General features: G+C 40.1%; 1 protein-coding gene across 2 annotated transcripts in view; it reads right to left on the bottom strand.

Moving 5' to 3' along the window:
- Window positions 1-13,956, bottom strand: part of BORCS5 (BLOC-1 related complex subunit 5) — an 88,393-nt gene that overhangs the window by 72,731 nt on the left and 1,706 nt on the right. For both annotated transcript variants that reach the window (XM_066264517.1, XM_066264516.1), the window contains exon 2: window positions 12,578-12,721. In XM_066264517.1, the coding sequence (XP_066120614.1) occupies window positions 12,578-12,721 (144 nt within the window). The remainder of the gene's footprint in view (window positions 1-12,577; window positions 12,722-13,956) is intronic.

Here is a 13,956-nt window from a genome sequence, read left to right as displayed (position 1 = left end):
ACTCAGAATTGAAAGGAGCAATAGACAATTCAACAATAACAGGTAAATAATTATTTATCTCACTCTCAATAATTGATAAAACTAAACAGAAAATCAGTAAGGATATATATAGAAAAGTTGAATACAATCAACCAATTTGACATAACTGACATTTATAGAACATTCCAGCAATGACTGCACAGTACATAATCTTTAGAAGTGCACAAAAAATAAACTCTAATGTAAATTATGAACTTAAGTTAATAAAAATGTATCAAATTTGGCTCATTGATTGTAATAAATATATTCTACTAATATAAGAATGTTAGTAGGGAAAACTAGAGGGGAAGTAGGTGTGGGAGTATATGAGAACTCATGTACTTCCATTCAATTTTTCTGTAAACCTAAAACTGTTCTAGAAAATAAAATATATTAATTATTTTATAATATACACAAACATTTTCCTGGATAGAGCATATACTAAGTGATAAACCTAGTCAATCAAAGTATATTCGCTGATCACAAAGGAATTCAATTACAAATCAATAAGAAAAAAGATTCTGTAAAATCCAAAAATATTTTGAATTTAAACTACATACTTCTAAATAACCCACTGCTCAAAGAAGAAATCAAAATGGGAACTAGAAAGAATTCTGAACTAAATGAAATTGAAAACATATTAAAATTTAAGAGATACAGCTAAAGCAGTGCTTAGAGGAAATTTTATAGCTTTTAAATGTCTATTTCTGAAAAAAAGAAAGCTGTCAAGTCAATAACTAAATTTATAGCTAAAGAAACTAGAAAGAGAAGTGCAAATTAAATCCAAATTAAGCAGAAAAAAAAATTTAGTAAAGCAATGAAACAGAAAATAGAAAAACAACAGAGAAATTATATGACATTCAAAGTTGGCTCACTGAACAGATCAACAAAACTGACAAATCTGTAGTCAAGTTGACCATGGAAAAGATGAGTCAAGACTCAAATAATCAAAATCAGGAAAAGAAGAGGGACATCATTACAGAAATTTAGAGAACTAAAGGGGAATATTATAAAAAACTTTATGCCAACAAATTAGGTAACTTAAGCAAAATAAACAAATTGCTAGAAAGATAAAAATTACCAAACTGACTTAAGTAGAAATAGAAAATCTGAATAGACCTATACCAAATAGAAATCTCAGGCCCAGTGGCTTCACTGTGAATTATATCAAATATTTAAAGAAGAAATAAACCAATTCTTCACAAACTCTTTCAAAACAGAGGAGGAAAATACCTCAAAACTAATTTTATGAATCCAGGATTACCTTCATACCAAAGGCATCACAAGCAAAACAAAACAAAATCTACAAACTACTCCCTTGTTTATGACAGGTCAAAATGGTCTAGATGTCCAGATATGTCCATGCAGACTTTCCTTTTCTTCTAAACAGTTAAAGTATAGGAGTGTACATATATTTTAAAGTAAACTTTATTGAGGATTTAAAAAAATTTCCAAGGTTGTATACATAAAATTCATGGGCTTATTTTAGAACCTAATTATACCCAACACCTCTACAAACACGAGGTCTCTCCACTATTGTTTCGGCCCACAGGGTAATCTAAGTAAAAATGATGAAATATATATATATAGGGAAATCCTGTAAGAAAATTTCTGTAAAAAATCATTTTTTTTTAATTGAAATTCAAGGTATGCCTGACCTGTGGTGGCGCAGTGGATAAAGCGTCGACCTGGAACGCTGAGGTCGCTGGTTCAAAACCCTGGGCTTGCCTGGTCAAGGCACATATGGGAGTTGATGCTTCCTGCTCCTCCCTCCCCCTTCTCTCTCTCTCTCTCTCTCTCTCTCTCTCTCTCTCTCTCATTCTCTCTCCTCTCTAAAAATTAATAAAAGAAAAATTAAAAAAAATTAAAGCAAAGAATTAAAAAAAAAAAAAAAGAAAGAAAGAAATTCAAGGTATGCCTGACCAGGCAGTGGCGCAGTGGATAAAGCCTCGAACTGGGATGTGGAGGACCCAGACTCGAGACCCCGAGGTCGCCAGCTTGAGCGCGAGCTCATCTGGTTTGAGCAAGGCTCACCAGCTTGAGTCCAAGGTCGCTGGCTCAGGCAAAGAGTCACTCGGTCTGCAGTAGCCCCTTCCCCACCCCCTCCCCTGGGTCAAAGCACGTATGAGAAATCAATCAATGAACAACTAAGGAACCGCAACCAAGAACTGATGTTTCTGTTTCTCATCTCTCTCCCTTCCTGTCTGTCTGTCCCTTTCTCTGACTCTCTCTGTCTCTGCCACACACAAAAAGAAGAAAAAAGAAATGCAAAGTATGAACTGATAGTAAAGCCCTTGGAAGCTTCATTATACACTGCTCAAAAAAATTAGGGGATATTTTATCGCTTCATATTTATTTTTTAAATATCCCCTAATTTTTGTGAGCAGTATATTACTTTGCACATCTTGAAAAAGAGAGTGGGGAATATTAAATAACTATTTGTACAGCCAATGTTCAAGTGGCACTAAAAGCCAGGACATTGAGGAAATTTATTTATTAGCGACAATATGTATTACAATGGATTCCAGGATCTTCAGAAGTTCTACTTTCCTTTCTTCAAAGGAACTCACTCTTGCCTTAAGCCATCCTAGCAAATGTCTACTAAAAATTCTACAAGGTATGAGATTCTAAAATCTCTTACAGCATCTGGCTTTTCAGTAGAAAAATTAGTCCAAATATGGAACTGCAATCTTTTCTGAGACAATATTATATTTAAATTTTTTTCTTTTAAAAATAAATTAACTTTGCCTGACAAGGCAGTGGCTCAGTGGATAGAGCGTCAGACTGGGACCCAGAGGACCCATGTTTGAAACCCCGAAGTTGCTGGCTTGAGTGCAGACTCATCCGGCTTGAGGGTAGGCTCATCAGCTTGAGAGCAGGGTCACTGGCTTGAGCACGGGATCCTGGACATGACTCCATGGTCACTGGCTTGAGCCCAAAGGTCACTGGCTTGAAGCCCAAGGTCGCTGGATTGAGCAAGGGGTCACTCGCTCTGCTATAGCCCCCCAGTCAAGGCACATATGAAAAAGCAATCAATGAACAACTAAGGTGCCACACGAAGAATTGATGTTTCTCATCTCTCCCTTCCTGTCCGTATGTCCCTACTGTCCCTCTTTCTGTCCCTCTCTGTCGTTGTCACACACACACACACGCACACACAAATTTAACTTTAAGTAAAGTTGCATAAAGTATAGGGTTCCATATGCTTTCACCAGCTTCCCCTAATATTAATATAGTACACAATCATAGTGACACATAATTATCAAAACTTATAGTAAGTTGCCCGGGTTCGATTCCCGGCCAGGGCACACAGGAGAAGCGCCCATTTGCTTCTCCACCCCTCCGCCACGCTTTCCTCTCTGTCTCTCTCTTCCCCTCCCGCAGCCAAGGCTCCATTGGAGCAAAGATGGCCCGGGCGCTGGGGATGGCTCTGTGGCCTCTGCCTCAGGCGCTAGAGTGGCTCTGGTCGCAACATGGCGACGCCCAGGATGGGCAGAGCATCGCCCCCTGGTGGGCAGAGCGTCGCCCCTGGTGGGCGTGCCGGGTGGATCCCGGTCGGGCGCATGCGGGAGTCTGTCTGACTGTCTCTCCCTGTTTCCAGCTTCAGAAAGAAAAAAAAAAAAAAAAGAAAAAAAAAAAAACTTATAGTAAGTTAACATTGGGACAATACAATCAACTAAACTATTTACCTTATTCAAATGACCATTTTTTACCACTAATATCCTTTTCCATTCTAGGATCCAACTGAGGACCCTCCATTGCATGTCTCCTCTGTCTCCTCCAATCTGACAGTTCTTCAGTCTCTCCTTGTCTTTTATGACTTCAACTCTTATGAAGAATTGTGGTCAGTAATTCTGTAGAATGTCCTTAATATTTATTTCTGATTTAATAATATTATCAACAGGAATCATTTATTGAGAGTTTACTAAGTTCCAAGGACTCTCTCCATTAAGCCCTCTATCTACATTATCTCTTTAAAAATAACAGAAGCATTTTAAAATTAAAGAGTAATCATCTTTAATTCACCCTTTTTCAAGTGCCAGTGTTTTGTAAATTATAAAGCATTACTTAACATATTATTATTATTCACTCACCACGGTATTCTTTAATGTCTCCTCCCCCTAAAAATATCAAAAAAAGTATAAGCCTTAAATTCAGGGCCCTTCTTACCTTTCTGAATATTTACTGGTCATAATTTCCTACCCTTGAACCTTACTTAGCTCATTACTTTCTTCACTTACTCTAGCCTCTCCTCCTCTCTAATCCCTGCCCCTAGGTGATCGTGATCCTCCTAAACACCACAGATTTAATGACAGCAGTACTCATTTGGCACAAAGATATTACCCTGAGCTGTGGGCATATGCTTTGGTAAGTTCCTTTTTTTTTTTTTTTTTTTAGCGAGAGAGAGACAGAGACAGACAGACAGGGACAGACAGGAAGGGAGAGAGGTGAGAAGCATCAAATCGTACTTGCAGCACCTTAGTTGTTTATTGATTGCTTTCTCATATGTGCCTTGACTGGGGAACTCCAGCTGAGCCAGTGGCTCCTTGCTCAAGCCAGCAACCTTGGGCTTCAGGCCAGTGGACCTTTGGGCTCAAACCAGTGGCCATGAGGTGATGTCTATGAACACATGCTCAAGCCAGCAACCCCACACTCAGGCTGGTGAGCCTGCGCTCAACTTGGGGTTTTGAACCTGGGTCCTCAGTGTCCCAGGCCAACGCTCTATCCACTGCGCCACTGCCTGATCAGGTTGTTTTGGTAGATTCTTGTCTCCCAAATGAGACAGTCATGGCCTATCTTTTTTCCCCTATGGCATCTAATATACTAACTTAATGCTTAATAACACATACTGAATATTTACTAAAAACCAAACTTTGTGTCAGGCTCTGAGAAATTCAAGATAATTAAGATACAATCCCAATTCTTGAGAAATTTTGGTGTAATAAATATTTCAAGTACAGCAATAGCCTGAAAATAGTTTTCTCTTCAAAAAATTAAGGTCACTGAAAGTTTCCTGTGGCAGTGAAGCTTTTCCTTTCTGTCCTAATAAATACTAAAATAATTAATTATAGATTACTGATGTGTCATAGAACATGTATATTTTCCAGTTAGCTTGTGCTTGAAGCTGTGACATGGTTTTAGGAGAAATCTGATGCCACAGAGTAAACCTAATTAGCCAAAGGCCTTTGCAAACATCCCCACAGGTTGCAGCAGTTATAACCAGGTAACTAATTGTTTTAGTCTCATGACATCTAGTGGCGGAAGTGTTTAAAACAGCGCTGCTATAAATGAAACTACATTCAAGGGAGGCCATCTTATTTTAAAAAGGCAAAATATGAATGAATTAGCATTAAGGAATGTTTTAATGTCTCTCTGGCATATAACTGTTAACTCCTTCCAGTGGGATTTATCATTTTTTTCCTTATCTTGTAAGTGGTATATATAACATAAAATTTACTAAAATAAAAAGATACTAATATTTTAACTATAAGTTAGAGAAAAGCCCTCAGTTAAAAAGACTGAACAAGGCCCTGGACGGTTGGCTCAGCAGTACAGCACTGGCCCGATGTGTGGAAGTCCTAGGTTCGATTTCTGGCCAGGGCACAGAGGAGAAGCGCTCATCTGCTTCTCTACCCCTCCCCTCTCTCCTTTCTCTCTGTCTCTCTCTTCCCCTCCCACAGCCAAGGCTCCATTGGAGCAAAGTTGGCTTGGGCTCTGAGGATGGCTCCATGGTCTCCATCTCAGGTGCTACAATGGCTCCAGTTACAACAGAGCAACACCCCAGATGGGCTGAGCATCGCTCCCTGGTGGGCATGCTGGGTGGATCCCGGTTGGGCGCCTGCGAAAATCTGACTGCCTCTCCACTTCTAACTTTGGAAAAATACAAAAAAAAAAAAAAGCAATAGATAAATTCACAATCATAGCTTGAGATTTTAACACTTCTCTTTTAGTGACAAAACTAAAAATATAGAAGATTTAAATAATACCATTAACCACACATTGACTACATTATACCCAACAATTACAGAATACATTCTTTTCAAGTGTGCCTGAATGTCTTTTATTCACCTAATAAAAATAAAGTTCTGTAATGTTTGTTAAATAAGTAAATATTTATGAGGTATAAGTAAATAAAATTAGGTGGAAGATGGGATGTGCTGGATTTAAAGTAACAAGACTTGACTATATTGACTAGTTCATAGTTGAAGAAATGGACAAGAAGTTGAAGATGATGCTATAGATTTAGCATCATGTAGGTCAGCAATTTTCAACCTTTTTTATCTCATGGCACACATAAACTAATTAATAAATTCTGCGGCACACCAAAAATATATATTTTTTGCTGAACTAACGAAAACAATAGGTATAATTTTGATTCATTCACACTAGACAGCTATTGTACTGGCTGTTGTCATTTTTTTGTTTGACAATCAAAAAGAAAAGAGGTCAGTGTCCCTGACTAACAGTTATGTATTGCACGTTTTAAAAATTCCGGCAGCACACCAGTGGAAAATCACTTATCTAGATGTTTATATTTCAAAATACTTATAGATCACTAAGCTAAATGCTAAAAGTTAAACACAGAAGCAAAGTCCCAGCAAATGAAGGAAAAAGTTAAATAAAGAAGCATTAAGTTTCAGAGAAAGGCATGGGCACCTTCTCAGAGACTGAATACAAAGAAACAAAAATGGGTACAGTCACAGAAATGTACTGGAGTGAGGAAAAAAGTGAGACTGCTCTTGCAGAATGGCTTCACCTTCTCAGGCAGTTTAAAGGACCTTTCGCTAGGGGCTTCCCACTCTTCCGAGTAAGGCTCACTTTGCTGGTTACTAGCCTTGTTTAAGAGGTTAACTGAAGAGCTATTACACAGACAGATCAGTCTACAAGGTAATCAGGAATAAGTTATCAACTTTTCAAATATGGTGCTTGGGGGAAAATACACTCTTAGGATCAACCTGGGCTTAGTCACCTTTAAGCTCTGATTAAGATTCATTTTCTTGTTCCCTTGTTAGACACCCTATTTTCCAATGCACAGATGAGCTCTGACAGCTGGAAAAGACAGGTGTCTGATAAATGCAAAGACTTTCCCCCCCATATTATCTGTCTGGCTGATAGATGAGTGGGTGAGAAGGATGTGAAGAAACTAGTCATTGGGAATCTAGCTCCCTCTTGTTCTTTTATTTTAAATTATTTTAATTCAATTTTTTATTTTTTTAAAGACTATTCATTTTAGAAGAGTGGGGGAGGAGGAGCAGGAAGCATCAACTCCCATATGTTACTTGACCAGGCAAGCCCAGGGTTTTGAACCAGCGACCTCAGAGTTCCAGGTTGACACTTTATCCACTGCACCACCACAGGTCAGGCATTCCTCTTGTTCTTATCACCCTTTTCCACCAAGTCGTTCTAACCCAGCTTCAACCTCAAGCACTAATTCTCCATGTTCCATGTGGTTGAGAGTGTTCATTGCTATTCTGTGAGAGTTTGTTTCACCAAGAAGAGCCCCTAGCTCCTTTCAATTGTCGAAACCTACATCATATATATCATGTTCTTCACAACCAAACACAAAACTCCCAACAGAGCTGTTTAGTGTCACTGGGGTTAAGTTTTAAGAAATCTGCCCTAGTTAGTTGGCTCAGTGGTAGAGCGCTAGCCCGCTGTGTGGAAGTCCTGGGTTCGATTCCCAGCCAGGGCACACAGGAGAAGCGCCCATTTGCTTCTCCACTCCCCCGCCCCTCTTCTTCTTCTCTATCTCTCTCTTCCCCTCCTGCAGCTAAGGCTCCATTGGAGCAAAGTTGGCCCAGGCACTGAGGATGACTCCATGGCCTCCACCTCAGGCGCTAGAATGGCTCTGGTTGCAGTGGAGCAACACCCCAGAGGGGCAAAGCATTGCCACCTGGTGGGTGTGCCGGGTGGATCCTGGTCAGGCGCATGAAGGAGTCTGTCTGCCACCCCCCACTTCTCACTTCAGAAAAACACAAAAGAAAAAGAAAGAAATTTATAGAGCATGTTTAATCCCTGGGAATCTAACGAATTTGCATCAAAACTACATTTTGACTTTGTGTCTGTTGTGACCATTTAATGCTAATTTCTAATTTTTTAATTTTCATTTTCTACTAAATGCTTTACATTTCAAAATAAATTGGTAATTCGGATACCGCTATGAAAAACAGAAATTCTTTTGACTTAAAAAAAAAGAGGAACAGATATTTGGCATTAGTATAGAGCAGGGGTAGTCAACCTTTTTATAACTACCGCCCACTTTTGTATCTCTGTTAGTAGTAAAATTTTTTAACTGCCCACCGGTTCCACAGTAATGCTGATTTATAAAGTAGGGAAGTAACTTTACTTAAAAAATTTATAAAGCAGAGTTACAGCAAGTTAAAGCATATAATAATAATTGCTTACCAAGTACTTTATGTCAATTTTTGCTAAGTTTGGCAGAATAAATCTTTATAAAACAACTTACTATAGTTAAATCTATCTTTTTTTTTTATACTTTGGTTGCTCCGCTACCGCCCACCATGAAAGCTGGAACACCCACTAGTGGGCGGTAGGGACCAGGTTGACTACCACTGGTATAGAGCATAAATTATACTCTGGTATATGTATTTATCCAAAAGGGTTAAAACCAAAGAAAGAATCTGCTTGCTTATCAAAATGCAAACATTACCTCAGTCATACAAATAGCCCCAAACTCGCCTGGCCACTGCCTCTGCAGATCACCCACCAGCATTAGCATTACATCATATGACATTATGGAACAATAGTGAACTCTGTGTAATACTTGAATTTATTGTTTTGGAAGAATAAACTGTCATTAACTTAAATAAAAGCTTTCTGAAATCAAACCTGGGGGGTAGAGCCCTCACTGTGTGGCCCTTTTACTGCTTTGAGAAATAGCCTCATCCTGAAAGCAGTGAAGGGGGGTAAAGAGATTAGTGTATAAAGGCGAGAGTGATGAGTGGCCCCTGCAGCCGCCCAGCAGGCAGCCAGCAGGGCTTTAAATTACCCAGCAGAACAATGTCAAAGCAGGGGGCGCCGCCACAAATGCTGCACCTAAAAAGCCAAACAACCTCACACCCATCTATTTCCTATTACAGCCTAGAGATCTGAACAATGGGCTTTGCTAGAACTGGAAACTGAGTCTTAGTCTATGTACAAAATTGTTAAACCCTTGATGTCCAGATGCCATGCAAGATGGCCTATCACTTGTGGCCAAGTGACTTCAGACACTGAATTTAAGCTCTGAGCACCAATGTTTTAATATATAAAATGTAAAGAATAATAGCTATCATGCAGAGGTAAGGGGGGAAGGGAATTAGTTACTATTTTTTTTTTTTTTAGTTACTATTATTATCATAAGTATACTTATTATATCCACCCAGTTGTCCCTTTGCCTATCTTTTCTATAACGTTTTTAAAAAGATTTTTACTTATTCATTTTAGAGAGGGGAGAGAGAAAGAGAGAAGGGGGGACAAACAGGAAGCATCAACTCCCATATATGACTTGACCAGGCAAGCCCAGGGTTTCAAACCAGCAACCTCAGTGTTCCAGCGGATGCTGTATCCACTGCACCACCACAGGTAACTGTATCCACTGCACCACCACAGGTAACTGTATCCACTGCACCACCACAGGTAACTGTATCCACTGCACCACCACAGGTAACTGTATCCACTGCGCCACCACAGGTAACTGTACCCACTGCGCCACCACAGGTAACTGTACCCACTGCGCCACCACAGGTAAGGTCTGCCTGTCTTTTCTAGTCATCACCCAAGGTGTTTCTACTTCACAAGTGAAACATGAGCATCAACTTTAATGCTCACTTTTTGTTTTGTTTTCTGCAGTCTGACCATTGTCACATGTTGCCATTTCTTTTATGTCACTCTCATCAAGTGATTTCTCTATTTTCCAAATCTGGATCACCTCTTTTTTATTTTTATTTTTTTGTAATAAAGACAGAGAGACAGAGAGAAGGACAGATAGAGACAGACAGACAGGAAGTATCAATTCTTCGCTGCGGCTCCTTAAGTTTCCTTAGTTGTTCACTGACTGCTTTCTCATAGGTTCCTTGACTGGGGGGGGCTACAGCGGAGCGAGTGACCAGTGACCTTGGATTTCAAGCCAGCAACCATGGGGTCATGTCTATGATCCCACGCTCAAGCCAGCAGCCCCCGCTCAAGCTGATGAGCCTGTGCTCAAGCCAGCAAGCTCAGGATTTCGATACTGGGTCCTCTGTGTCCCAGTCCAATTCTCTATCTACTGCGCCACCGCCTGGTCAGACTAGATCATCTCCTGCTCACTAGCTTTCCTCTCTCCTGTACCTATTCGCAATGTTCTCAACAACCAAGGTTCAGAGAGGTGAAAAGCAAAGCCAGAACAACACATGCTAGTTGGTGGCCAAGTCCCAATGAAAACCTAGGTATCAATGCAACCAAGTCCTGCTGCTTTGCATTAACTGCACCCCATTAATTGTTCACTTTCAGGGTTCCCAGTGGTGGTTTTAAATCTGAGGTTAGCTTCCCTTAACACCAAGCCTCTTCCTAGATGTTTCTCCTACTAGTCAATTTATTATCATAAAATATGAATTATTTCAAATGCTTAAAAAAGAAACACTAATCTCAGAAAATTATTAAACATATCTCAGCATTCTGGGGGAGTTTTGTTGTTGTTAGTATTTCCCTAAAGTGGGGACAACACTTGGTCACATAAGACTTCCCCCAGGATTACAGGACTTTGGAAGGAGAAAGGACACAGTTAACAGGAAGTAGAGCCAAGAAAATTCTGCCTGTGAGCAGTACTGCATGCAATTCCAGAATTCCAGAAGGGATGGAGTAGAGAGTACCAGTGTCCTCTTCTAGTTTCTAAAGATAAAGGCGATATCTTTTAATATTATTGTACAAGGAAATGTGAAGATGGAAATTTCATTAATGTTGGGTTCTTTGGAGAATCACATCATTCCTCGAAATCATGAAAACTAATAAGAAGATGGGTAACAGGATGTAATGTATCATTTTATGTAAGAGCCAGGAGAGATCACTAGAGTCTGACTCTAAGGACTGTGGGGGAACAGACTGAAAGCTTGTATTGCCTCATCAATAAAGCAGATGAAGTGCTAGAAAGAATGGGTTGATATATGGATCATCTATAAAGTACCATTTTTTTAATTCAGTTTTTTATTTATTTATTTATTTTATTTTTCTGAAGTTGGAAATGGGGAGGCAGTCAGACAGACTCCCACATGTGCCTGACTGGGATCCACCCGGCATGCCCACCAAGGGGTGATGCTCTGCCCATCTGGGGCGTTGCTCTGTTGCAACCAGAGCCATTCTAGTGCCTGAGGCAGAGGCCATAGAGCCATCCTCTATGCCCAGGCCAACTTTGCTCCAATGGAGCCTCGGCTGCGGGAGGGGAAAAGAGAGACAGAGAGGAAGGAGAGGGGTAGGGGTGGAGAAGCAGATGGGTGCTTCTCCTGTGTGCCCTGGCCGGGAATTGAATCCGGGACTCCTGCACACCAGGTCGACACTCTACCACTGAGCCAACCGGCCAGGGCCAAAGCACCATTTTTAAGTACAGTGTAGAATAGTGTAACCAGTATAGAATTTGACATCAGTGATGAAGGTTCAAGTTCAACTTCTCTATTGGCCAGCTATCTGATCTAGCACAAAACAGTCAACCATATTTAATGATATAAGTATTAAAGGAATGATATGTGTAATGTGGAGGACTTTAAAATAGATATATAAATGTAGGATGACTTATATAATTGTACCAGGTTAATAAACCAGGACCTTCTGTCCATTTCTATATCTCAATCTTTTGCAGGAAGGGATACAAAAAGACAAATTCTTATAGTAGGAACCACACTCCATTAACAGAAAATCATCACCACTACTTAGTGGAGATATGAAAATAATAAAATAAATGAATGCATTTACTAATATAAGATTAACAAAAATAAAATGATTAAATGAATAAAATTCATATTAAAAGGTAACAATCTCAATACACACTAATCAGGAAGACTGATAGTTTGTATACACCCTTTCATCTCAATACACCCACTCTCTTCTCATACAATACAGTTGCCAGAAGTAATATCAGTGGTCATGGAGATTTCTTTTACGGATCTGAACTAGTCAATCCATATTCCAGACCAAAAATAAGTCTTTTTGTGGAAATGTAACAAGTAAAGCCAACTCCAACATCATTCATTCATTCATTTATTCAGACCCTAATTTATACCAGGTTCTCTTCAAAGTGCTGAGGATTCAACACTTGGAACCAATGCCATCATGAAGCACACAGTCTAACAAAAAAATACAGACAGTAACCAAATAAGCTATGCAGTAGGTCAGTGATTTTTAAAGTACTATAGAAGAAAACAGGCAGGAAAAAGGGCTGCAATTCTAAATAGGGCAGTCAAGGAAGACTTCACAGAAAAGATATCATTAAGCAAAGACCTAAAGGAGATGAGTAAGGCACATAGATATCTGAGATTAGCGGGGCTAAGCTTTCCAGCAAGTCCAGATAAGTAAAAATGTGAGCCCTTACCTTTCAAAAGTGGTTGGAAGGTTGGAATCTCTTGTAATTTGATGACATCAGGATCATTGCTGACGTTCCGTGAGGCCTGGGAGCCCTGAGCTACCACCACAATATCATCCATCTTGGCTCTATGCTTAGCTGGAGAAGGAGTCACTAAAAATAAAGTTTACACTGCTCAGGAGTTGCATGTTACTTAGTCACCTCTGTCTTCCCAAAGCTGTTTCACTGTTGTTATTAAAAAGAATAATTTTATACAAAAACAAAAAGCCAACTGGATTTCTCCTGTGGTGGGGGCTCTGGTAAGGGAAATGAATTGTGGAGAATCTCTACTTTCTATAGTAGTTAAAAAAAAAACTGAAACATTACAGAAAAATATATGAAGCTTATTTTTTAATTTAAAATATTTTATTATTCAGCCTGACCAGGAGGTGACACAGTGGATGGAGCGTCGAACTGGGATGCAGAAGACCCAGGTTTGAGACCCCAAGGTCACCAGCTTGAGCGTGGGCTCATCTGGTATGAGCGAAGCTCACCAGCTTGGACCCAAGGTCGCTGGCTCGAGCAAGGGGTTACTCAGTCTGCTGCAGCCCCACAATCAAGGCACATATGAGAAAGCAATCAATGAACAACTAAGGTGTCTCAACAAAAAACTAATGATTTGATGCTTCTCATCTCTCTCCATTCCTGTCTGTCTGTCCCTATCTATCCTTCTCTCTGACTCTCTCTCTGTCTCTGTAAAAAAAATAAAAAAATAAAAAATTTTATTTTATTATTCAGCATACAAGAGAACAGGCAGATTATATTTTTAATTTTTACTTCTTTGACCTTCTTGACATCTGTTCCTATTTTACCAATGAAGAAATAAGGTTATAAAATGTGGCCATGACATGCCCAAAGTCAACAGTACTAGAAACAGAGTTAGGAAGGAATTGGAGCCCTGGCCAGTTGGCTTTGTGGTAGACTGTGGGCCCAGTGTGTGGAAGTCTGGATTCGATTCCCAGTCAGGGCACACAGGAAAAATGACCATCTACTTCTCCACCCTTCCCCTTTATTTCCCTCCACGATCCCCCACAGCCATGGCTGGAATGGTTCGAGCAAGTTGGCCCTGAGCACTAAAGATGGCGCCATGGCCTCACCACAGGTGCTAAAATAGCTTAGTTGCTGATCAGTGGAGCAGCGGTCCAGAGGGGCAGAGTATCACCTGGTAGGGGGCTTGCTTAGGGGGCTTGCCCTGGTTGGGGCCATGTGGGAGTCTGTCTCTGCCTCCCCGCCTCTCACTTAATATATATATATAAAGGAATTGGGCCCCAGGTGGGTAGCTCAGTTGGTTTAGAATTGGCGGTCTACAGGTTGGTGGTATACACGATCCATCCCTTTGATGCTGCGGT

The sequence above is a fragment of the Saccopteryx bilineata genome, chromosome 1 (assembly GCF_036850765.1).
Source record: "Saccopteryx bilineata isolate mSacBil1 chromosome 1, mSacBil1_pri_phased_curated, whole genome shotgun sequence".
Taxonomy (NCBI): domain Eukaryota; kingdom Metazoa; phylum Chordata; class Mammalia; order Chiroptera; family Emballonuridae; genus Saccopteryx; species Saccopteryx bilineata.
This window is presented reverse-complemented; position numbering and strand designations above follow the sequence as displayed.